Genomic DNA, 25,139 nt, shown 5'->3' with positions numbered 1-25,139 from the left:
GTGTCTATGCCACTGTAACTACACGCCTCTGACTCTGCCACACCCAACAGGACGCGCCCCTGTGCCGTACAGTGTGCGTCGGGAGAGAGGAAAAAGTTGACTTGAAATTGGACACCAAAACCTATGTTTGCCTTTCTTCTAAGCTTAGACAGGACAGCGCAGCATTAGGGCCGTTAACACACGCTGCCTGAAAGTTGAAACGCATGTATTTTTTTCATTACAGAGCGCTTTTTAATAGGAGATCATTGATATACAGCCCAAAACATCTTGCGTAACAACCGGGAACATTCTACAATACAGTCGCCATGAAGTTGTGTTTAAGGATCGCCCTTCTTGTGGCATGCCTAGCTGGCTGGACAGTCACGCAAGGTGAGTTTTATTTTTTATTTCCACCTCTATTCTATAGGTCTATTATTGGTCTCTCAGTCCCAGCCAACTGCGAACAATATAGCATAGGCTATATTGGAACAAGTTATGAGGTTATATAATAGCCTAGTCACTCGGTTAAAACCAGGCTATCGTTTTTCCCTGCCCTTTGGGGAGATGATGTTTAACGGTGCCATATAATGTCTAAAGATAATACTGTGCACTGTAACTCTGAGATTGTATCAAATTGATTGAACCATTACTTGTAGCCTACAATCTCTCAAGAGTTACAGCTGGGTTAATAACGGGGCTTTTACTGTGCACACACAGACACACACTGTGCAAAAGGTTGCCTAGATAAAATAAAACAGCATTTATTTTACATAATCCACTAAAGCAAATGTAAACTGGGATTTATTTATATCTCCTGATTTTCTTTTGTGGCAATACATTGTAGAGACTTGGATTTATGTAATGGACTCATCCTGTTGGATACAGGGAGAGGTAGGCAATCTGGGCCTATGATCTGGGCACCTCAATGTAAAAATGGCCATTTTGTCCACAATGTTAAAAGAAAATATTAGAAAAACATTTTTTTTGCCCAACAGCATAGCCTACACAGGTTTTGTAGCAATTTTTAACTTGTTTAGACTTTACTCCACTAAAACATTTTCCAAATATTTTATTTATTTAACATTTTGGAGGGGTAAACAGTTTAACACCACCTATCTGAATCTGAGCACCTGTTGAATAGGCCTATGTCTGCTTTCCCTTAATGCAAATTATAGCCAGCGCTCCAACTTTGCTTTGGCTGCATGGCAGCTCCCCACCAAAACCTTTTAGATCTTTAACTATAGCCTAATAGCAGGTAGCCTGTGTTTTTTTTCCAGTCCAAGGACCCCTTAGCTGAGAGAGAGATGAAGCAGGGACCCCCACAATTGTGTTGCAGGGCCATTAACACAGAGCAGTAGCTGATTGGGGTCGCCTTCGGGTTCGACGTATACTTGGAATGCACCAATTGAAGTAGTTCTCACACTACCTTCTCAAGTGCCTGCAGTCCCTAGAGTATGGGCCATACTCTACCTAGCAGAGAACTGTCAGAAATTAGCTGTGTTGAAACTATAATGAGCTCTCATGTTAGCTGCAGTTGTCAAGGTGAATACAAATAAATAAGTGGCTGTACCAAAAATAGTGGTCCCCAAAGCTGACAGGAAATCACTTGGCTAATATGACTCATGCTCACAAGGGAAGGGATGCCCCCCTCGCCCGAGGTGTCACTATCATCAGTGTGTGTGTGTGTGTGTGTGTGTGTGTGTGTGTGTGTGTGTGTGTGTGTGTGTGTGTCCGTTATAACCGATTAAGACATGGCTGAGGCGGATACTAGCTTGCCTCGCAGTGGCCAGAAGCGAATCCGGCGGTGGCAACATTATTTGACTTCGGCGACAGTGTGATATGAGTCTGGCCAAGAAGCCAGGCTATAGATACTAGTACCCCCTAAAATGATATGTATTTGGCCGTGGACAGCTCATCTGAAAATGTTTTATGCCCAGAAGCTTGCCCAGAACGGAAGCAAAGACTTTTAAAAAAATGCTCAAAATATAGCAGATGTACAAGTTCGCAGAGTGGCGTGGAGTGATGCACTGTGAGCTTGTAGATCTGTAAGATCATAACAACATGGGACTGAAGTGTGCGAGGTGCACCTCGCTCTGAGTTGCACCTCGCACACAGCAGCGACCAAGTCACACAGCAACTGAGGAATCTTGTTTTGACAAAGATAAGCTCCAAAATCTCCAACCCAAAGCGGATGTTCTTAATTCTCTTGTCTTGTGTGTGCGACTGGTACAGAGGCTATAGAGTAGTATAGGGAGAGAAACCGCAGGCCTGCAAACCAGAACCAGATGGCCTGCAAGCACAGGCTTTCCTCTTTTCTTTTCTCCCCTCTCCTTTTTTTCCCTTTTGTCTGACTGGCGTGCCTCAGAAACCAGAAGGAACAGATGAAAATGTTGAATATCTGGGTCCTCATAACCCGCTTTGCATTTCCGGTTGATAGAGCTTTTAGGGCTATTAGGTTATGGAGTAATAGTATACAATTTAACCCCCCCCAGAAATCCCTATTCTGGAGGGGAAGTGGAACTGGGAACATCAGCCAAGAATAGCCAAACCGCCAAACCTTTGTGTGATAGGAACTTGTTTTACTTAAACCACTTAAATCGTAGAATCAGTATTTTGAGGGGAACATTAGACGAAAATAGCCGATCTACAGAGTTTAGGCAGATTATTCACCGGTGTGGGCAGACAGCTATAGTTTCAGCTGCGTGACTCGACACAAAACAAGCGGAGAGTATCATCTTCTCCATTTGTCACCGTGTTAAAATAAATCAATGGCATGTGTCATTTTGTTTTTTGTTTCAGAAAACAGAAAAAAAAACAGAAAAACAAACCTAAAATGACACAGAGGGGGTTTCAACGGGTTAAGAACATTACGTCACCGGTGGTTTTTAAGGCTGTGGCTCTGGAAAGCACGCAGTCCTTCCTCGTTGGTGAAATGCAGCCCGTTTGGAGGCCAGAATCCAGATATAATACGTTTGGATCTGCTCTGTGGTATATCCTTTAGAAGCAGCGGTGGTGGTTGGAAGCAACGATGAGAGGCCCATTACACAACCTCTGGACCATTTAGCCTCAGTGCATGAGAGAGCTGAGTCTGCATTTCTGTTTATTCTACCCATTAGGACCTGAGGCAGATTCTATACGAGACGACAATGTTCAAAAAATCGGATCTTCTTGTTTTTCCTGGGCGTCAAGTTCAACACACCCACCCGTTCAATATGTTTACAGAACATTGGCATTCATCAGAGTGGATAAGTTTATGGCATTCTTGGTTTGGACAGCCCATAAAACTATACTGCATAGGCCAGGGTTTCTCAAAGTGGGTGCCGGCTTGACGCCTTAAGGGTTAAGCCCTCAGACTGCTTCGATAATATTGGAAATTCATCAGTCACTTCAGTTTAGGCGGGTACCGTCCTAAAGTCGGCTCTTCGGTGCTACTGACATTTTCTGACGAGCCGAAATCATTTCGGCACTACAGCGCCGAAACAGCGGTAAAATAGGAGGAGTATGAATCGGCCCTTAGACCCGAGTTAAACTGTACTCGGTGCATTACTTTTCACCCTACAGTAGAAAGAAGTCTCTTCACCAAAAATAGCTGATCTACAAGCTCACGTGGGCTCGTATATCTGTTTGCTTGGAGAACGTTTCCCCCAGAATAGGGATGATGGGGTTCTAGTGGTTAAATGACGTGTATGCAAATTATTTTCAATCTGCCCTATATGATGGAAACAAATGTTCTCTCCAGTTTTCCTTGTAAACATATAATACTGTATCTTTGGGGGAAGGATTTACTGCACATATTTACGTACCGTTAATATGACAAAACGTGCCAATGCAGGGGTGTCGTGGATGAAATTTACAGGGGTGACCTGAGAGCTAAAACAAATGTTTGAGAACCACTGGTATCGGCTACTGTACCATATTTCTGTCATCTTAGGAATCAAACATTTATTCAATAATGTGTCCGCAATCAAAATGATTGAGCCCACATTTATGCACTCTGTCTAGCATATCTAGTGGTTTACAAGCTTGAGATCTCACAGACTATGCTATTCGCTGAAACATCTTGAAAATAACGTAACATTTTTGCCTATATAATGACACCAGGTAGAAAGTGGTTATGACTTTCATTCATTTGGAATAACAGCATCTTTCTCATCTCTTACAGACGGGTTCGACTTGGCCGATGCATTTGATGATGTTGGTGAGTGACTTTCCATTAACACATTTAAATCTATATATGGCTGTATTCAAACTTTCACAAGCACATTACGTTGACAAAGTGGGACCTCTCACTTGCCCAAGTACAGGTCATGTTCTACTTGCCCAAAGGTCATGCCCACTTGCCCGATAAGTAAATTGTCCATTATAAAGTGATTATAAATGATACATTTCAATTACTGTTCCATTTCAACACTGTTTATGTACTTTCTAGGACTGTGTGATAAAAACAGATCTCAATTCGTATGGCAAAAATATGGCAAATACCTACATAGCTATGAATATGACTATGATGGGTTCGTTCACACTTGCCATTTTATATTTTTAGCAACAGTGAAACAGCACATTATAGTTAACAATGCTCTCTTATTTTACACGCCACATAACAGAAGACGGAGAGCTCTGGCTATAGCTAGGTTCAGGTGTTTAGATAGATATCTCGTGTTGTGTTTATAGACGGTTGCGTCCCCAACCTGAAGGCAAACTCTACCTGCCCCAATTTACCTGCCAAGGGCAGGTGGGCAAGCGTTAGTGTTCAACTCCTGAATTCTATAGTGTTTATAGTTTCAATGTACGAATATTATACTGTTATACTGACGGATGATATAGGTTCTTGGTTTACTTATGATCCTAGTTGACTATTTCTATGCATTTGATGTATTACCTTGTGTTGTTCTTGCATATCCCACTTTGGGCGGGAACCCCTTTTGGTGTTAGCATTATGTTATGCTTTAGCTATTGAAAAATAGCAGATCTACAAGCTCACTTGTACTGTAGGTCTGCTATTTTTGAAAAATCGTTAAAATGTTCCTCAAATCTTTCCGAAAATTGTCATGATTTAGAAGATTATTTTTTAATTTCGACGTCCGGCCTAAATGGGCTAGTTGACTATTCCTATGCATTTGATGTATTACCGTGTGTTGTTCTTGCTTATTGCAAGTCGCTCTGATTAAGTGCCTGTCTGTCTGTTCCTCAGATCCCAAGCCTGTAACTCCTAAGCCTCAACCAGAGATACCCAAAGTCAACGGTGTGCATCCCCTACCATTTACCTCCACATACTGTATATACACAAGTCAAAGTGCTAGCTCAGTGACAAAAACAAATCCTAAATGTTCAACTAAATCTTTGCGGTCAGAGACCTGAACCAGTGGCTGTTGTCATGCATAATATAAAAAGAAGCGACTGAATTCATTGACCCAAAAAAAAAGAAGAAAATCACCTGCTTTTTGAAGTGTGGGACTCGCCCAAAATACACGGGATGTGTCAGATTATGTGACACACACACACACACACACACGCCAAAATGGACTAAAATGATTCACATTGAGGATTGTCTGGCATGAGGCATTGTGTGTACGTTGTGATCATGGCATTGCATTTCACAGAAACCTGTTATTCGTTCATTCCACAGCTGGTGGAGGAGGAGGAGGCGGCGGCGATGAATTGGATCTCCTTGATGCTTTTGGACCAGGTACGCTAAAACCATAGAGTAATACAAGTTATAGACACCGAACCGGAGCGCTAGCACCCCCCCAAAGCTATTCATTTCAGTAGAAGTTGCTCAGTGGCGTTTTGAAGCACCCGGAAGACTGCCGGAAGTACAATTATAACTCAATGGCTCGAGCGAGCGGAAGTTTAGCCTATAGCCTAGCACGGACGTTGGGCTGACGCACATGGCGTCATGAACGTCCATCCAAAGGTCCATTATTTATTCAGTATTTGAGCCGTGGACCTCTCAACGATCTTGAGAGCGTCAAATGAAACCAAATGGACCCGTTAGAAATGACTGATCAGATCTATATATCTATATATCTTTTTTAGTTTTTTGTTATAATGTAAAGGTTGGTTACCAACCCCCTCAAGGACCCCCCCCCCCCCTTTGCAACCACTGTAGTAAATGTCCTTACTGACTGCATCGTTCAGACGTCACTCTCAGTACGGCTGTTGTTGGCATTTTGTGTTCATCGAGTTATTTCATGTTATTTGCACGTCGTCGCTGGCGGACAGAAACCTCTTATGTCCATAGTCTAACTTTTTGTGATCATTCAAATGAACACCCTAGTACTTGAAAACACAACAGCATCAAAAGTAGCAGATCTGTTTTTGAGCTTGCAGCGGATTTACATGTATGTAGATCCGCTGCTTTTGATGCTACTGAATCTTTGGACATTCGAGGTTTCCACCCAACCGAGACGACATACTCATCATGGAATGAAGCGAAAATAAAAATCTCCTGACCTGAAATTTCACGTTTATGGAAGATATGCTTCTGAACATGTCTGGCCAACACCAACCGAGTCGGTGTTGGCCAGGCCTCACTCTCGCAGTAACTATCTCTGAACATGTATTCTATTGCAAGTTTGACCACTTAAAATACTCTTTAATATAAAAAAATTAACAAATGGCTGACCTACAAGCTCATAAGTAACATGTCGTGCTAGCTGTTTTTGCTGTGTAACATTCATCCATAGAAGATAAGCCGACTTCTATGGAATCCAAATGACTGAAATCAGCGGTGGCGACTGAGAACTTTAATCCATGTATAGCCTACTGTATTAACCCATTCTGACCTGAGATCAGATTCATACGAGGTTTTCCACTGGACACACACTGGTCTGATTAACCCATTCTGACCCGAGATCAGATTCTAAAATAGCAGACCTACAAGCTCGTAGCGCGCCACTCGGTGGCGCGCTATGAGCTTGTAGATCTGCTATTTTTCAATAGCTAAAGCATAACATGATGCTAACACCAAAATGGGTTCCCGTTCAGAATGGGTTAATTTGCTTCCTGACTAATCAAAGCATTTCTCTCCTTCAGAAGAACCAGAGAAGCCGAAGAAACCTGCAGCTGGGGATAATGGTAAGACAACATTCACTGTTCTGAAGTGTTCTGACTAAAGTGATTATATGATCATATCTCTTAAAGTAACTTAAGACCTATTACAATAGGGGGGGCATAGCAGATCTACAGACCGGCTTGCAACACATTGTGAGCTTGTAGATCTGCAATTTACTTTTGTGGAAATTGTTGAATTTTTGGGGGGGGAATTTGTAACATGCCCAAAATATGTAACCTGTCTCCGCCAGATGGAAGAGGCTTCCTTCACTCTTGTTTCACAAGATGACCATACAAATGTTAATTTCTGACACTGCAGTAGACTCCCTGTGAATTGTTGTGAATCCTTTTTTTCTTCTCTTTTCAATAATATTTTTTACAACATACACTACAAGCACACCCACACCCACACTCACACACACATATTGCACTTGTATAAACAAAAAATAAACTAAATGTTAATCTACAATTCACAACATTCATCCCAGATAACATGTTTCACCATTCATCTACATTTGATCATTCATAGATAACGACATGGGATTTGACCTTGCGGATGCTCTGGGCCCAGGTAATGAGCCACTGACAGACAGGTGGCGCTGTGTTGAGTAGTCTATAGCAGCTTGGTGCTCCTCCCTGATCATTGGATTCTGCAGCTTTGAGTCTGTGTGTGTGTGTGTGTGTGTGTGTGTCTGTGTGTGTCTGTGTGTGTCTGTGTGTGTCTGTGGCGCTTTGGGTCAGCTGGTCTTTGGGTCTGCTCTGGGGATTGTCTTGGCTCTTATTTGGTGATTGTTCTAGACCTTTCTCCCCAATGTATTTGTTATACCAATTCTCCTCTGTGCATACCGGCATATAGTAGTCCCTGCCACTGCATGCCAAGCCCTTCTTGTTGCTCTTAACCCATTTAGACCGGAGGACGATTCTACAAATGTCTTCTAAATCCTGACAGTTTTCTGAAAAACATACTGTACTACTGTACCTTGGGGGGGGGGGAAGATTTGCATATTTACATAGCCTAATACAGTATGACATAAGACTCTAAACATTAACACGCAAACACAAACATTGTAATTCAGGGGTGCCCCGTGAATGAAAACATTATTTACTTACAGGATCGAGTGCCCTGGCAACCGTAAAAGTTCTAGAACCACTGCTGTAGTGTAGACCACCACATGTCTCCTCTGATAGTGCTATCAGACACACTCGACACACCTGACAGTGAGTGAGGCGTTTCACTGGGAGGGTGTAACGCGTGACACGTGTGCAGACAAACACGCCTGGTTCCACTCAGAGGTTCCACTCCCTCCCTGCTGAACAAAGTGTTCCGACCCAACCTGTGCAACGGCGGCAGAGATCACCCTCCCAAACCGGCTCACCACCTGTGTACACACACACACACACACACACACACACACACACACACACACACACAGTACAGACTAGTTTTACTCGACTACATATAGCTTGTAGATCTGCTATTTTCAGGCCACAACACCCGAGCATCAACAACATAAAATAAAATGACTTGTCTTTTAGTTCTACTGGATCTCTTCTGCACAAGTCCCACCCCTAACACTTTAGTCTAATTTGTATCTGTTGACGGAATTGTCAATATATTCCGTCTTAGTTTTAGTCATCATAGCTTAGTTCTTATCGAACAACAAGCACCCCCTGTTTACAGTTTGTACAATCACACGGACCACGGCTTTCTTATTTAGTTTTATTAGTGATTTTTGTTTTACCTATATTCAGTTTTAGTTGATGAAATCAACACTAGCGGGCACTCAATTTCTCCCTGCGCTATGATGATGACACCCCCCTAATTGTGGACACTAAAAGAGGACATTGCTTCCTTTTAATTTAGAATTAGGTAATAGGCATACATATCTTTTATCGAATTGAAGTACTTTGCTGCTTGTGTTAATTGTTGTGTTGATTCTTGTCTTGTCTTGTCTTGAATTGACTCGAGCAATACGATGTTCCCTGGTGGATAATAAAGGACATCTAACCTAATCTAATCTAATCTAATCTAATCGCGATTGTTTGGTGATTTTGCTCCCTGGAGTCTCTCTGCTCCCTCCCTGTGGCTGTGCACAGTGTGCAGTAACCTCTTGTTGTATGGCATATTCCTCTGCCACCGTTACCAATTCACCACATGTTATTGTATACCTGCAGATCCCAACCCCAAACCTGACCCGCCCGCCGTCGTCCCACCCAAGAGTGGAGAAGGTAAGTCTGTTCTAGACTGTCTTTCATTTTCAGCGTCCACTAAAATATTTTTTTGATTGGTTGATTGAGTATTGTAACATTTGATGAGATTTTGCCTCTCAGACCCAAAACGTTGAATATTTTGTTGTCGTTGGAGTGGGCCTCGCTGGTGCTGTGCAGGGATCGACTCCACAATAAGTGCATTCTAATGCGAATGCAAAGTCCCTTGAGATGCAGTATTATCTTCAGGACGGGGTGCATACTTAGATTAGACTAGTCATTGGTTAGACATGGGTTAAGGTTAGGTTTAGGTGTGCTGCCCCATGGGAGGTTAGGTTTAGGGTGAGGGTTTGAGATAGGTTGTAGTTGTAGGACTAATAACTGGTCTAAACCAAAAACTGTCTAAACTAAGTACTGCACCCCTTCAGGACAGGTTAAAGTAGTTCATCTGATTTTAACAGCACTTGCACATAGTTATGCAAGACTTTTAATAACGCACTGCAGCAAAAAGGGCCTTCCTCAGCATTTCTGCCATGTGGCTGTGAAGTCTGCTTTAGCGTGGTAATGCAAGTCACGCTCAAAAGTGAGTGAACTTGCTTGGCTCCGCTGATTGGCATTTTAGCGGGGTTAATAGTAAAAACTATATTATTCATGAATCATTATCATACGTACGTACTTTATGGAGGAAGTAAATTAATAACTAGGGGTTGGTCTCTCATTCAGGAGATGGGGCTTTGAAGTGTATAATTAGATAGGTCCATAGATCCATCTAGTCATTACACTGGCCCGGGGCGTAGGTTTACTGAGGTTACATTTAGGATTAATGGACTGGTGGTGGCGACTGTTTCCGAGGTCGCCCGGATTTGGCCCGGGCAGAGGGTATTTTGGGGCCTGTGTACCTGTCAAGCCTCTCTCTTAAATCAGAACTATTTGGCGTGTCTGGTTAGGAAACGGGGCGTATAGAACTTTGAACCCGTCTTGTTCTGTCTCTCAAATCTTAAAAGGTGGAGGTTCGTTTGATGACTCCGACCTGATGGGTGTCGGCGAGGGAGATTATAAACCCGACGGAGGCCGCGGCGCAGGGGGTGAGAATTCACTGCTAACATTTCACACAACATGGGAATCATTTCACTATAACTAGGTATGTAACAATTTATGTTGTACATCGATTCAAATCGATTCAAAGTCAAACTGGTGACAATTTAAAACGTGATTCGATTTGATTCGTGATGCAGAGGGCGTGTACAAAGAGAAAATACAGGATTTTTGTAAGAGAATTCATTAAAAAAATATAGAGATTTCAGTCATTTCAGCTACTGTACTGAAAACAGGATAACAGAGGAAAATTAAAGGAGAAAGAAAATACTGGATTTGTGTAAGAGAAATAATAATTTTGAACCTAGTATTGTGATTTCGAACCGTATAGTGACTTGAGTGAATGAATGTTATACATGCCTAATTTTCATTATAATCTTAACCCATTCTGACCTGAGATCAGATTCATACGAGGTTTCCACGGGACACACACTGGTCTGATTAACCCATTCTGACCTGAGATCAGATTCTAAAAATGTCAGTCGTTCTTCGAATTTTTCAAAAATAGCAGACCTACAAGCTCGTATCGCGCCACTCGGTGGCGCGATATGAGCTTGTAGATCTGCTATTTTTCAATAGCTAAAGCATAACATGATGCCAACACCAAAATGGGTGCCCGGTCAGAATGGGTTAAACAATAATAGGAATTACCTTCACTACTATCAACGGTGTGGCGGCAGGTTATGTGTGTATTAACAGTAACACTGAACTGTACCTGCTGTTCATGGGTTGCCATAGTTTTTCATAACTTCCTCAATGATGCGTTAAGAAGACCACACAGTTTATTTCCGTTGAGTATCACTTCTCTAAAAAAACCCAAATAAAAACTATTTCTCTGCTGGAACCAAACATGTTTTTAAAAACAACAAAGTTGGTATGGTGACTTTTATACATTGTCACATACTTGCACGTGTCCTATTTATATTATCGTCACTTCACCCAAACGCGACACAGATGCTTTCCCGGTTTTAAAAGTCATGTTTTTAGACTTTACGAAGGTTTCTATATTCTGCCCGACAACAATGTTAGACTGCATGCGTGGTAATAGGTATTATCCTGCTGTACATGTCATGAGACCGAAGAAAGTCGTCATTTAATGTGAGAGGAGTAAAGTAAATATCCTCAAGGCTATATAATTGTATCCATTTGAATAGAGAGTAAAATAATTTGAAATGATTGAAACGGATCACAGTGCTGTGAATCCAGTGCCTTTCTGTGGGCGGGGGGGGAGAACTGCTCTTGATCGAGCTCCCTGCTTCCCTTCTCCATTTTTCCTCTGCTTGTCTTGTGAGAGCATGGAAGCAATTACTTGTACTTGGGGATGAAAAAAGGGGGAGAAAAAAAAGAAAGAAAAAGCCCCTTGGTAGGCAGTATAATTAGAATCACATGGCTGTTCTTCACATCTGATTCTGCATAATAGTGTCCATATAAAAACCAATGGATGAAACGGTGAACGATAGTCCTGGGTTCTGTTTCAGGCCAAAACAGAGTCCTTTCCTCTGAGGGAGTTTTAAGACACACGCATGCACGCGCGCGCGCACAATAAAATCTATCAATAAAATCTATTTATCACCTCCTCCTTGTGGGTGAGGGTAGCAACATGCTTTAATTATACTGTATGTTGGCTATTGAAAAAATAAATCCAGATCTACAGTTTCTATTGAGTTGTGCTTTTGTTTGAAATGTACCCTACCCATACTGTGAAATACAAATTTCACTCAAACAAGCTCACAGCTTTTACATCTACTACATTCTACTATATTTTTCTTTGGAAAAATCTGATTTAAAAAAAAAAATATTTTACACCAAATCTCCTCTTGGGGGCGGGTCCCCTGGCACAGAACATCTTCAGATGGGGGTCGGCCCGGTGGCCAAATTAAATGCATATCAATTTGGCAGTCCTAGATATGAAAAAGTTGAAGAACTTAGCGGAGCATGACAGCATCAATATAACTAACGGCTGTGGTCATATTCATCGTACATCCTGATTGTCTGCATTGTCTACTTAAAACCTAGCTGGAATCTAGTGAAATGCTGGCTAAACATCATTACATAATATGGTTGAATAGGTTTGTTTTCTTCTTAGGGTGAAAATTGTAATTGAAAGTAACATAATAAGAGACAGTAGTAACAGTCTTTCACCCTCACGCACTCACGCACAGCACACGCACACAGTTCATAGTGCTTTTTAAAGAATGATCTGCATGCAAAATGTCTATTAAATTGAATATTCCCTCTGCTTTGTTTTGTATCTAGGCCGTGCTGCAGTAGACGACCCTGCAGGTAGGTGGACTTTTATTCTGCCTTTGCGTCACTACTTTCAGCCGTAGAACTTGTAGTTTGATTTAAGGTGAACACTATTCTGTTGCTGATGCAACTATCTCTGTCTTGCTCTCCTCAGACAATCCTGCCGACCAGCCTCAAGGTAAAAAAAAAATAATACTCTTCAATGTTTATCCTTCTCCTCTCCTCCCTCCTCCTCCTCCTCCTCCTCCTCGTCCTCTTTTTAGTTCATGTATTTGTTTGTTGATTTCGGACAGCGCATATAAATGAACATACAATCAATCGAATTAATTAGCAAATATTACGCTAATTTACGTCCGCAGTCCCCACAAAGACAACATAAAACCAAGCAGACAACAGAGTAAATTACATAACGTTACACAGAGAACACAAAGCATAAAAGCATTGCTGTGTGTGTCCTGTGTGTGTGTGTGTGGGTGGGTGTGTGTGTGTGTGTGCGTGCGTGTGTGTGTGTGTCCTGTGAGGGGCATCCCTATTCTCTCTCTCCCTTTGTGTGTGAATCCTTTCCGTGACGTACATGGCGGGCAGCGTCCGTGTGTTGCCTGTAGGAATTATATTTTCCAAAGTGCTCTCTGGGAATTTCCTGCTTCCTTCTCCCGACTCAGAGGAAAGTGTTTGTGTCATGTGTGTGTGCGCGCGTGTGTGTGTGAGAGAGAGAGAGAGAGAGAGAGAGTTAGTGTGTGTGTGTGTGTGTGTGTGTGTGTGTGTGTGTGTGTGTGTGTGTGTGTGTGTGTGTGTGTGTGTGTGTGAGAGAGAGTGCGTGTGGTGATTTCATGTTTGGCCTGGTTTACTTCAACTCAGTTTGAATGGGTCTGGTCTTGGGGTTAGTTATGGTTTGAACGGGTCTGGTCTTAGGTTTAGGGTTTGAATGGGTCTGGTCTTGGGTCTGGTCTTAGGCCTATGACACGTTGGTGTAGAGGTCTGGGTAAAGCACTATGACACTTTGGTGTAGAGGTTCTGGGTAAAGCACTATGACACGTTGGTGTAGAGGTCTGGGTTGCGTGGCGATGCCGTGATGCAACTCAAATATTGGCGAGATAGCTTTAAACAATCACTCCTTTGATTGGAAATTGACATTCCAAAAAAATTATTGTCATTGACTTACATGTATTGGTTTGGATTTTGTAATGTTATACCTTGGTAGAATACTACCCAACTATTAAGTCTACAAAAGTAGTGTAGTGCATACTATGGTATAAATGCCATTTGGAGTTTTGTGTTGGCCAACAACAGTATAGTATTCAGTCAGTATATTGACGATTAGCCATGGCTAAAGTCCCTGCTACGATATGTGTGTGTCGTTGCAGATCTATACCTTCTGTGGGGCCGGGTGCTGACCATGCTAAATGCTAACATGCCAGATGAGGTCCATATATGGATAGCCAACCTAAAGGAAGTCATGAAACCGCTGTTAGAGAGAGCCATGGAGCTGCTGGAGACCATCCAATGACCTATCTCCATAATATTATTATCGCCTTGTGTGTTTCTTTTTGTGGTAAATTAACGCCCCTATTTGATCATCACTACAGTGTCACACAAAAAGCATCAAAAGTATAGCAGATCCGCATGTACTGTAGATCCGCTTGTAGATCTGCTACTGAAAAGTAAGAGTTTTTCTACATTTGTAGAAATACTCGACTGTTACAAGTAAAAAAGTAAAAAAATATACTTATGGAACCAAAAGTAAAAGTAGGTCATCATTATATGCAGAATGTTCCATCTCATAGGTGTCGTTTTCTAGTTTTGTAAGTTTGAAAATACCCTCACAAAAAACATGCAGTAATCCTGGTCACTAAACTGCCTCCCCCTGGGCAGCTGGGGCGCCTGATGGAGGGGAAAGGAACTGGTTGGAATAACGTGTTCCTTCCACGCGCTACGTCCAACCAGGGAAACTCCCCCCCTGTCAGGCGTAAAGGAGCAACTTGGACACTCACGCATGAAGGAAGCATGAGTTCAAGTCCGTTGCTCTCCCCTTGTCCCCCATATATGGGGACTAGGTTGGTGGAGGGTGTGTAGAGCCCAGGATCACATTAGATGATTGACACAGGGGTACAAAATGTGTTACAAAATCGTGGGATAAAAAATATATTAAAAAAAGAAAATAGCCGATCCACAAGCTCACAATGTGCGCCTTGTCGATCAGCTATTTTCGAATGGATGGTATAAAACAGTAACCCGCCTCCGCCCGATGGAAGAGACGCTTGTTGTTTCACAACGTACTTCCATCTGGGATCTCTGTAGCCCAATCGCTACTTGGCAGGTGATTGGATGGGACCGTGCGGCCTTGCGTATAGTCGATACTAATATCACTGCGTGGATATTAGTCTCGTCCCTCTCAGTATTCAATTTTTTCCCCGCAATGTCCCGCCCCATATTTGCATACTGGGCCCTGGTTGGTTATAGCCATGGTTCCAGACGAATCTGGTTGGCTCGTCGCCACTTCGGCCGTGAAGTCCTCCCACAATTGAGAGGGGCCAGACTTAATCTGCCTGGTGGCGATATGCACTGCAAAGGCAGATGAAGGCTGGCTATACACGAGGCTAATATTGACGTGTCTACAATCAACGTGAACATGACGTATGGTAGCTGCGCCAGCTGGAAAGTATACAACGACATATGTGTTAGCGGACACCTGATAGCATTAGCTTCCAACACTTTTTTTAGAAACCCCTCACTGTCGTGTCGGATGTGTACGTAGGTCGTGTCTTCTCTTGCTTGCCAATTTTTAAGGTGATAGAAAAATACAGTTGCAACAACAGGCGCTTCTCGATGGCGTCGCACCCGCTCTCGCCAAGACCGTGCCCGTATAGCTGCCGCTGATCGGTTCGTTTCCGATCCCAGATGGAGGCTGTATTGTGAACTTGTGAATCAATACCGCCCCCATCTGGCGGAGTCAGGTTACTAAAACAGGGCTATAGTGGAAAGTTACTATAAATACTATGTACTCTATGTACTACAAATATTTTTGCCTCTGAGATGTAGGTGGAGTAGAAGTGATTTAAAAAGCACTCGAGTAAAATAATTCAGTTATACTTTTGTCCACCACTGCCAACAATGAGCTCCAGGCAGGCACCGAGCTCATTGGCTCAGGAAGCAGTCTGTCAAGTTTACACGTTTTACAATTCATTGGTTCCCCTGTCGGGCCTGACATTGGCTGTTGTTTACACACGCACATGCACGAAAAAAATGTGCAAAATGTGTTTTGGAATGCCTCTCGGTACAGATCTTCAGAAAAAACAGTGTGTGTGTGTGTGTGTGTGTGTGTGTGTGTGTGTACTGTACTCCTGGAGTTTGACATTCCATGCTCCACCCATGGTTGTGATGGGTGGACTATGGATGAATGGATGGGATGTGGTGAGTCAGAGTCACTCTGTAGAGTAGGCAGTATATTGTATACGTTATCAAAACAAGTTGGGCGGTATAATCCTGAGATTATATAAGCCTTAGAGGAAAATAAACCACAGATGTGTCTCTATTGTGCGTAAAGTACAGCCCCGGTTTCCCAAGGTCAGGACCCATTTGTGCGTCACAGACACATTTTTATGGGTCCCTTTATTTTTTTGTTTCCTACACTTATCCCAAAAGAAATCCCCCCCCCCCCCCAAATGCGGCATTTTTCATGAATTAATGATCAATAATGTTGACAAAGATGTCGAAGAAATTCCATGAATTAGAAAACAAATTGTTAAAAAGCAGTGAAAATAGCAGATATACAAGCTCGCAACGCGTTGCATCGCGTTACATTGTAAGCTTGTAGATCTGCTATTTTCACTATAGCTTATAGGTCCTTATAGGAGACATTACTCTTTTGGGAAAGGTTTGGGAACCACTGTACTCCAGCATGTGTGTATGTAGTAGAGTAGACCTATGTATATATATATATATATACACACAATACACAGCATGTGTGTATGTATATACATATGTATACAACTCGTCCATAAATGTATTTGACCCTGAGAATACATTTTCAATCTCTGTATATTTTGCAATAGTAAGTGTCTAAGGATGGTTTCTGCTTTAGAAGCATACTATATGTCAGTTTGTCCTCATCCACAAGTCATTGAAGTTTGTGGTTGTAACCGTTGTATACTGTATGTGTCATTGCATTGTAATGTAGACAGGAATCATCAGTAGTTTGTGGTTGTGTGTCATTGCAATGGTTTCTCATTTGCTCAAACACTGGCATCCAAATTCTGGCCAAAATAAAGAAAATTTGATTTGTTTAAAAAAAATCGTTTTTAAAAGGATTAGATTTGTTAAAAAATACAAAAGTAGCCTATTTGTCATATTATGACAAAGTATGTAGGGGCTTATAGGTGGTTGAAACCAGCTGTTTGTGAGATTTAGCACTGGTCTGGACACAAACAGACAGAAAAGAAGACAGACTTCACATCTGCCATACATACAATTACAATAGGCCTATACTGGTGGTTCTCATTCTCGAATATTTTAATAACAAGGACAACCATAACTCTGAGAGTGTACAAAAGGAACCAAATTGACCCTTACAGGTCCAAACACTGTATAAACATGTCCGCCCGTTAAGATCGACAGCTCTGAACCCAACAGACGAGCTTCAGATGGTTGCAAATACTAAGTGTGTTTGTCTCCTGTCACAACACGTCTCCCACCTGTCACCGGTCCTGTGTGTAGTACTGCATTCACGCACGCATGCACGCACACACCTCCTACAGAATATGGGTCAGGCCTATAGCCTGTAGCTGTCCATTACTCCGTTTTAAAACATTCCCCACATAGTCTCTCTCTCTTCAAACATCAAAAGCAGCATAGGAACCCCACTAAAAAGATCTACGGTCTAGTATTGAATTATGTTTCATCTAAAGTTTATACGACGTATTTGGTTTGAAATTGAGTGTGTGATCTCATAGTGGATGTGAGTCGGGTCATATGATATCCCTCCTCCCGCCCCGTGTCTGCTGCACTCCCCCCACCCACCCCACCCCGGGCAAATGGAAGGTTCTGGGCCCTGGAAAGCAGTGTTGATTTCGTCAACTAAAACTATGACAAAAGAATGTTCGGCGACTATACCTTTTTTTTCTACTGTCAAAAACTAAATAAAAACTATGCCATGATGACTGAAACTAAAACCCAATATTAATAATACATTTGTCATTTTGTCAACAAATAATAACTCGACTAAAATGTTAGGGAGGGACCAGTGGGGAAAAGATCCAGTAGAACCAAAAGACAAGCCATTTTATGTCCGGTTGCGCTCGAGAGTTGCGCTCTGAAAATAGCTAGATCTACAAGCTCACAACATGTCCTGCTGCAACGTGTTGTGAGCTTGTATAGATCTGCTACTTTTAGCATGCAACCAAGTGTAGAATTTGGATATTTATAGTCAACTAAAACTAGACTAACACAAAAACATTTCAGATGACTAGAATATGACTAGTCAGGTTACTACGAGAGTGAGGTCTAGCCAACAACATCAACTCGGGATTCCTGGATCGCTGCCCTCCACACTCTCCTATCTAACATCAGGTTCTTGAACTCCGCAGTGTTGTTATCTTAAGCTGTCGCGCGGCTTCCCCCTCCTGGCTTTGCCCTGTGAGTAGGCTCTCGTAGTACATTTTCTTGCCTCAAGTTCTGGCCTTCTGGGTGCCATGACGCTGTGCCCTGCCAGCCTCGATGCTGGAGTTCAAGTGGTTAACCCATTCTGAACGGGAACCCGTTTTGGTGTTGGCATCATGTTATGCTTTAGCTATTGAAAAATAGCAGATCTACAAGCTCATAGCGCGCCACCGAGTGGCGCGCTACGAGCTTGTAGGTCTGCTATTTTTGAAAAATCGAAGAACGACTGACATTTTTTAGAATCTGATCTCAGGTCAGAATGGGTTAATCAGACCAGTGTGTGTGTCCAGCGGAAACCTCGTATGAATCTGATCTCAGGTCAGAATGGGTTAAGCTATCTTGTGAGTTTGAGGTCCTTTTAGCATGCTGCTGCCATTGCAGTGTCAGCATCGTACCGTATGTCTCTGTGTCAGACAGTCCCTGTGTTTTTTGCTCCAGTGTATGGGTTTGGAAAAGGGTTTATTTTTTTTACGTCTCAGTTTGTTTTCAGTGCGTTACTCTGGTCTCAATAAAGCCTGCTAGAATGTTCTTATAGTGCACCTTGTGTTTTGATTTCCTCATGGGTCATGAGCTGAATGGCATGCTTAATGGGGCGCATACACGCACGCGCACGCACACACACACGCACACGCACACACACAGCGCTGCCACATTCTCCAGCGGTAAGTCACTGTTGGGATCAGTCCAGGAACTCAACTCCACTCCTCTCCTCTCCTCTCCTCTCCTCTCCTCTCCTCTCCTCTCCTCTCCTCTCCTCTCCTCTCAGCTAACGCCCTGTGTACTGTTTATGAACACACTGTCACAAAACCCACGCCTTATACCACTCATCCCCTGACTCAGTGAACTCAAGTGTTTCAAGGCCCAGCCCGGAGTGCCAGTTGTACAGCTAGACACGTTATATTCATTGTGTTGTATCAACATAATCCTCCTGTTTCTGCGGTTCTTTGTTCCACCCTGGCTTTGTGTGTGTGTGTGTGTGTGTGTGTGTGTGTGTGTGTGTGTGTGTGTGCGCGTGTGTGTGTGGGGGGGGGGGAAACTTACATTTAAAATATTTAGGTACTTTTACTTCACTTGAGTATTTCCAATACTTTTACTTCTACTCTGCATGGCTTTCTCATTATGGGGCTTTCCACATACTTAATGGGCCTGGCATGCATCTTCATGCCTGCTGGGATCATTACAAAACAACCTAGTGCCAGAGTTACAGTGCCACCTTGTGGGAAAACACTGCTAGTGTCTTGTGGGACTATAATGTGACATGTGGGATCAACGCTACTGCTATAGAACAATGGTTCTCAATCCGATTCAATATCAAGGACCCTCAGTCACGGGGGTACTCCCATGAGCTTGTAGATATGCTATTTTTTTTTTTAAAGTCATAAACATTTGTGCATATCTTTGAATATATATATTACCAAACAACTCTTTGCTTCTGGGGGGGGTTCCTGTAACCCAATATTTTGAGACGGGGGTTGGCGGCCAAATTCATATAATGTTGGAGGTCCTTGACGTGAAAAAGTTGATATAGAACTTCCTTCCTTCCTTCCCTCCCTCCCTCCCTCCTTCCTTCCTTCCTTCCTTCAACTGATTTAGAAGACATTTGTAGAATCGGCCTCCGGTCTTAATGGCTTAAAGCCTTAAACTATGGATATAAAAACAACAACTATTAAATATTAAAAGACACAAGTCATCTGTGTATATATATATACTTGATTCTTGTAATCATGTGTCTGGTTTGGATGTGCGGCAGAAGCCGGCTCCGGTCAGATAGCGGGCATTGCCAGTGCCATCGGCGTGGCCATCCTGGGAGCGGCGTCCAGCTACTTCGCCTACCAAAAGAAGAAGCTCTGCTTCAAGCTGCAAGGAGGTGAAGTGTCTCTCTCTCTCTCTCTCTCTCTCTCTCTCTCTCTCTCTCTCTGTTGTTACGTATTCCATAGTCTTAGTCTCTCTCTCTGTTGTTACGTATTCCATAGTCTTAGTCTCTCTCTCTGTTGTTACGTATTCCATAGTCAATAAAGTTGGTTTTATTCGTCGTTTCCTCTTGCCCTTCCCCTCCCCCATGTAAAGCGTCATTGGGTACTCAGAAAAGCTCTATATATAAATTTGAATATTACCGTATTCACTAAAAACAGGGCAGGTCCTTGAAGGGATATTTCACTTTAAAAAAAAAAACACTTTTGGGTTATTTCATGGTCTACTCAGGCTTTTGTGAACACACCACCAGACAGTTTTTAAGTTGCTCGATTCAATATTTATATTCGATATTCATTTTTAGCTGCCTCGACCCCTTTCTATTCAAACGCATTGCAACGTCAAACTCCATTTTAACCATGGTGGATTCATCGAAGACACCCGTCCTCGTCTCTGGCGACCGATAATGCCATTAAAATGAATATCAAATATCTAAACACTGAATTGAGTTTGAAAACGAAATATCCCTTTCAAATCAGCCATCCTCCATCCATCCCACTGTACTGTGTGTATAATATCTCTGCATATACAGTATGTATCCCGAACTAAACCCGACATGTTTCTCCATGGCAGGCGAAGACCCCGAGAGTGGAAAGGGACACCAGGGCACACAGTCTGACCCTCAAGGTACGTATATACATTACACAACATCTGCCGCCATTAAGTCAGCACAATAAGGTCACTGCGACCGTACGTCGATCCGTCACACCTCCATATATGGCCGTCAGTCTGTCACGCCTCGTGGAAGCGCTCCATATATAGGATAGCCATACATGGAGAAGACTGGATCATCACCTAGATCTGCATATATGGAGCCTCTCGGGCAGAGACGATACACTCCGATCAAATGCTGATCGGAGTGATATGCAAGCCATATGCGGCCCGCTAGAGGTGGGATCAACGCGAGACTGGCGCAGCATATATCGAAGCACTGCCACAGCGCACATGTAAACACAACCCAACGGGACTATACAACTCGACGCGTGCACGCGACCTCTTCACTTCTCGCCCTCAGGGTGTCTTACTCGTGTATTATGGAAGATGTTAACTGTAGCAAATGTGACTAAATGCTATTGATTTCTCTAATGATACTGAACCTCTCCTCCACTGCAGTTATGAGCAATCTTCTGCAGAGTTCGTCTTAGACGTCCCGTTCCTGGAAGCACAGAGAGAGAGAGAGAAGCTCCGTCCCGGACCTCAATCCTGTCATGATGTCAGCAGCATGTTGGGCTCTGAAGCTCCCTAACGTTTTGTCTCTAGAACCAAAAGAGACCTTTTATTGTCTCCTCCCCCCTCCCGGGAGGACCCAAAACTAGTGAGAATAGCTCACCTACAAGCTCAAGACGTTTTTAAACTGAAAACTGTTTTTCTTTTGTTCTTTAAAAAAATGAAAGCGAGATTTACTCGCGACCCATTCGAGTGTGTCCGTGACCCACATATGGGTCCCACAACCCCAGTGTTTGGGGAAATACTTGGTCAACGACACATCCGCTTAAAGAGAGACACTGATTCACGGATGACCCCGCTGCCTTAATTCGGCTTTGTTCCAACCACTTGAGCCCTTCTATCACAAAATGCAAAAAAACACATAAATCCTTCCCTGAAAGTCTCCACACTATTCCCCAAAACGAAACAGGGATGTCGTCACGCCAGGGATGAAGTGGTTAAACAATGATTCATATGACGTCTAACTTGAAAAATCATACTTTGACTGTTGAAGGGTGTGTGTGTGTGTGTGTGTGTGTGTGTGTGTGTGTGTGTGTGTGTGTGTGTGTGTCTGTCCATTTTTAGCTCATTTGTTTGTGTATTGGTGTTTATAGCTGCTTGTATATGACTTTGTCACAGGCCATGCCCTGCAATTACTTCAGTGGCAATTTAAACTTTTGCACATTGGTTTCTAGTATCTTTTTTAACTACTACTACTACAAATATAAAATCCATTGCTTTTTTTCCCCTTTCCACCATTCAGACCTGTGCTAAAACACACATTCTAAAGGTTTATTTTAACTTGTTTGAAACCCAAATGGGTGGGCTTTCACAACACGGGAACACTATTATACTCAATATCACTTCAGCTTAACCACTTAGAGACCCTCTATGTTTACTAAAACAGACCTGAGTTCCACTGTACTTCCACTGTACTACCCCAACGCTCTTCACCAAAAAAGATCTACAAGCTCACAACGCATCACGTTAGATTGGCTATTTTGTTTGTGAACGTTCCCCCCCTGAATAGGATTGCTGGGGTTCAAGTGGTTAAACGTTTAAAGATTTTAAAAAATCAGTCTGTTCTAATGGAAACAGATATTCCTCTGTGACATACTGTATCTCACAGGGAAAGATTTGCATCTTTATGTATGGCGTAATGTGACATGAGGTTCTAAAAATGAACGGTGTAATTCAGGGGGTGCCATGAATGAAAGAGCTTATTTAGAGGGGTGGGGTTTGAGAACAGCAGTGACCTAGGTCCAGGGCAATGGTTTTCTATAACTCTCAGAGTTACAGACGTGTAAGGGTCCATTTTAAAACCCCCACAAGGATCCCTGTGGGTCCCTCGAATCCGCATTGAGAACCACTGCCTTTTCCCTTCTCTTTGCCCCAACATATAGTGGCTATACAAGCTCACAACGTGCCACAATACGATGTGTTGTGAGCTTGTAGATTCACTATTTCAGCCGAATGTTGATGCCAGGATAGGGACACTAAGCTTCGTGCGGTCAATTAGAAGTGCACCCTGTGTGCCGCAAACACTCCCGTTCTGCAAAAAATAAACAGGCTAAAACAAACCCTTAAAATGTGACTCGAGTCTGATTCATTTAACCATTGGCACCTTGCAGCGTAGTTTTTAGACACTTTCAAACTCGTTTAATCCTCATATAGCCTCCTGCCTCACAGCTGTAATGTGCCATGTCATAAAGCATAACTATCATGACTGGACTGGACAAAAGAAGGATGTTTTATGTCAAATGTTTAGTATTATAAGTGTGCTCTAAACATAATATGCAAGGGGAATTAACGCAAGATTCGACCTATGGTATATTACAATATTATGCCATTTGGCTTGGGGGAAAATTGTGTGCTTAATGTGTGTGCATTTTGTAAAATTGTTGTGTTGTTTGTTGCGTGTACTAGATTCGATTTTTTTTGTTATGTTGGCTTGGAGGAAAAACAGAGCGAAACACTTTGGAGGCAATGCAGTTGAACAAGTTAACTCATAGTGCTTTTTTGTCATTACATTTTGTGTGTTGTGTTATGTGTTATGTTACGTTTCTATGCCTTATAGCCAATTCTGTTATTTACCCCATTGATTTGTGTGCTGTGTTTGCTAACGCTGAGGCACTATTGTTCAACTACACTGCCTCACAATGCAGTGGTTTTCAACCTTTTTTATATCAAGGGTCCATTATTTATTTTGGCATTTGATGAGATTTAACCTGGCGGACCCCTAAAGCAAAACTAAAGATTTGTTTCCTTTCATTTTTTTTAAACCATAGGAGAGACAACAGGCAAACGATAAAATAATCAAAAATAACAATTATTTGACATTCTCTAATTGTGTATATATTATACCCCCCGACACGTTGCGTTAGCTGTACATAATACTGCTCAGTTACATGTACAGATAGCCTGCTGTTATCGCTGCAGTATGCCGTTGAGTTTTTTGAAGTTTTGTTTTTACAATGTCACATTCTGAAATTTCTCCTCCTTTTTTGTATGAGCCCTTGTGTCTACACTAAAAAATGAACAACCAAAGTGCTCACCCACAATCATTGTTGGATAGAAAGCTTTATATCCAAAACTGTTACTTTTCAGGAAATGGAATAAAATAACTGTGGATCCAATGTAGTTATTATTTATAGTCTCAAGTTCTTGTTTAATATTTTAATATTTTTTTTTCTGAGCTCAATTGTACCCAAAAAGCCTGAACTTTTAACATTCAGTAGATTTTCTGTGGTCTGGGGTTTTCTGGCTCAAACAAGTGCCCCCATATAATTATTATGTCAATGGGATTTGCCAGCAGATGTCACTGTTTTCACTGTTTTGCCCGTTTTTATTGTGGCTCAAAAGGCTCCAGAACACAGAGAAAACCCCAGTCCACGGACAATCCACTGAATGTTCAAAGTGCAGGTTTTTTTTGGGTGTAATTGAGGTCATAAAAACCGAAAATAAAAAATAAAAATAATTTTAAATTAATGTTGTGAAACCTTTGAAACTCCATGCAACCATTTCCCCCCAATGGCAGTTGGGTCACATTACAGCATCACACAGAAGCATCAAAAATAGCAGATCTACAATCTCACAACGCATCGCTATTTTCAGCATGCAACCAAGTGTAAAAACAGGCATTATAATAATGCCATCAAGGCTCGCCAAAATCAAAAATGTATTTGATTATTTTCTCATTTATTATTTTGGGGGGTTGAGAGTTGAGAAGATCCATTAAAAAAAATCCCCCAACAACACATAATTTCGTGAAGCTTGTAGATCAACTATTTCTGTTATTTTGTAAATGTTTTTGGAAAGAAAAATGCATTAAAAATGATGCCAGTGATTTCTTTGTATATTTAAGTTTTTCGTCTGTGCAATTTGTGATTACGGAGCCTAAAACGGCAAACAGAAATACAAATTGTCAATCACAATTATTTGTGTGACAATGAATTTTAATGGTGACAGTCCCATTTTAGGACGGGAACCCCTTGTGGTGTTTAGCTATTGAAAAATAGCAGATCTACAAGCTCATAGCGCGCCACTCGGTGGCGCGCTATGAGCTTGTAAATCTGCTATTTTTTAAGTCGAAGACATTTTTTAGAAATCTGATCTCAGGTCAGAATGGGTTAATAATGAAACTGTCAGGATGTAGAAGAGATTTTTTAGAATCTGATCTCAGGTCAGAACGGGGTTAATAAGAACCACCATGCAAGTCTATAGTG

The 25,139-nt window shown here is 42.2% G+C and overlaps 2 protein-coding genes across 5 annotated transcripts in view; both read left to right on the top strand.

Moving 5' to 3' along the window:
* The window catches only part of LOC308311680 (uncharacterized protein), a 200,881-nt gene that overhangs the window by 25,289 nt on the left and 150,453 nt on the right, over positions 1–25,139 (top strand). The window lies entirely within an intron of this gene.
* Positions 56–24,760, top strand: cd99 (CD99 molecule). Of its 4 annotated transcripts, none has more exons than XM_080758779.1 (13): positions 57–369; positions 4,142–4,177; positions 5,171–5,221; positions 5,606–5,665; positions 7,015–7,056; positions 7,562–7,603; positions 9,208–9,261; positions 10,245–10,325; positions 12,592–12,618; positions 12,737–12,760; positions 19,991–20,104; positions 20,782–20,835; positions 21,322–24,760. In XM_080758779.1, exons 1-13 carry the CDS (start codon positions 306–308, stop codon positions 21,351–21,353), a joined length of 681 nt encoding a protein of 226 aa, XP_080614905.1. In that variant the 5' UTR covers positions 57–305; the 3' UTR covers positions 21,354–24,760. The 4 variants fall into 4 exon arrangements, with proteins under 4 accessions (XP_080614907.1, XP_080614905.1, XP_080614904.1 ...); XM_080758778.1 differs by having other exon boundaries at positions 59–369; positions 19,988–20,104; XM_080758780.1 differs by lacking the exon at positions 7,562–7,603 and having other exon boundaries at positions 60–369; positions 19,988–20,104.

This window comes from Protomyctophum bolini (assembly GCF_963924005.1).
Source record: "Protomyctophum bolini genome assembly, chromosome: 24".
Classification (NCBI taxonomy): domain Eukaryota; kingdom Metazoa; phylum Chordata; class Actinopteri; order Myctophiformes; family Myctophidae; genus Protomyctophum; species Protomyctophum bolini.
Note: the sequence above shows the minus strand (reverse complement) of the source record. Positions and strands in the feature narration are given on the sequence as shown.

Coding starts and splice junctions, on each gene's coding strand:
- cd99 (XM_080758778.1), top strand. CDS start 306: ATGAAGTTGTGTTTAAGGATCGCCCTTCTTGTGGCATGCCTAGCTGGC. Junction 5,222..5,605: donor AGAGATACCCAAAGTCAACG/GTGTGCATCCCC, acceptor TTCATTCCACAG/CTGGTGGAGGAGGAGGAGGC. Junction 7,604..9,207: donor TGCGGATGCTCTGGGCCCAG/GTAATGAGCCAC, acceptor GTATACCTGCAG/ATCCCAACCCCAAACCTGAC.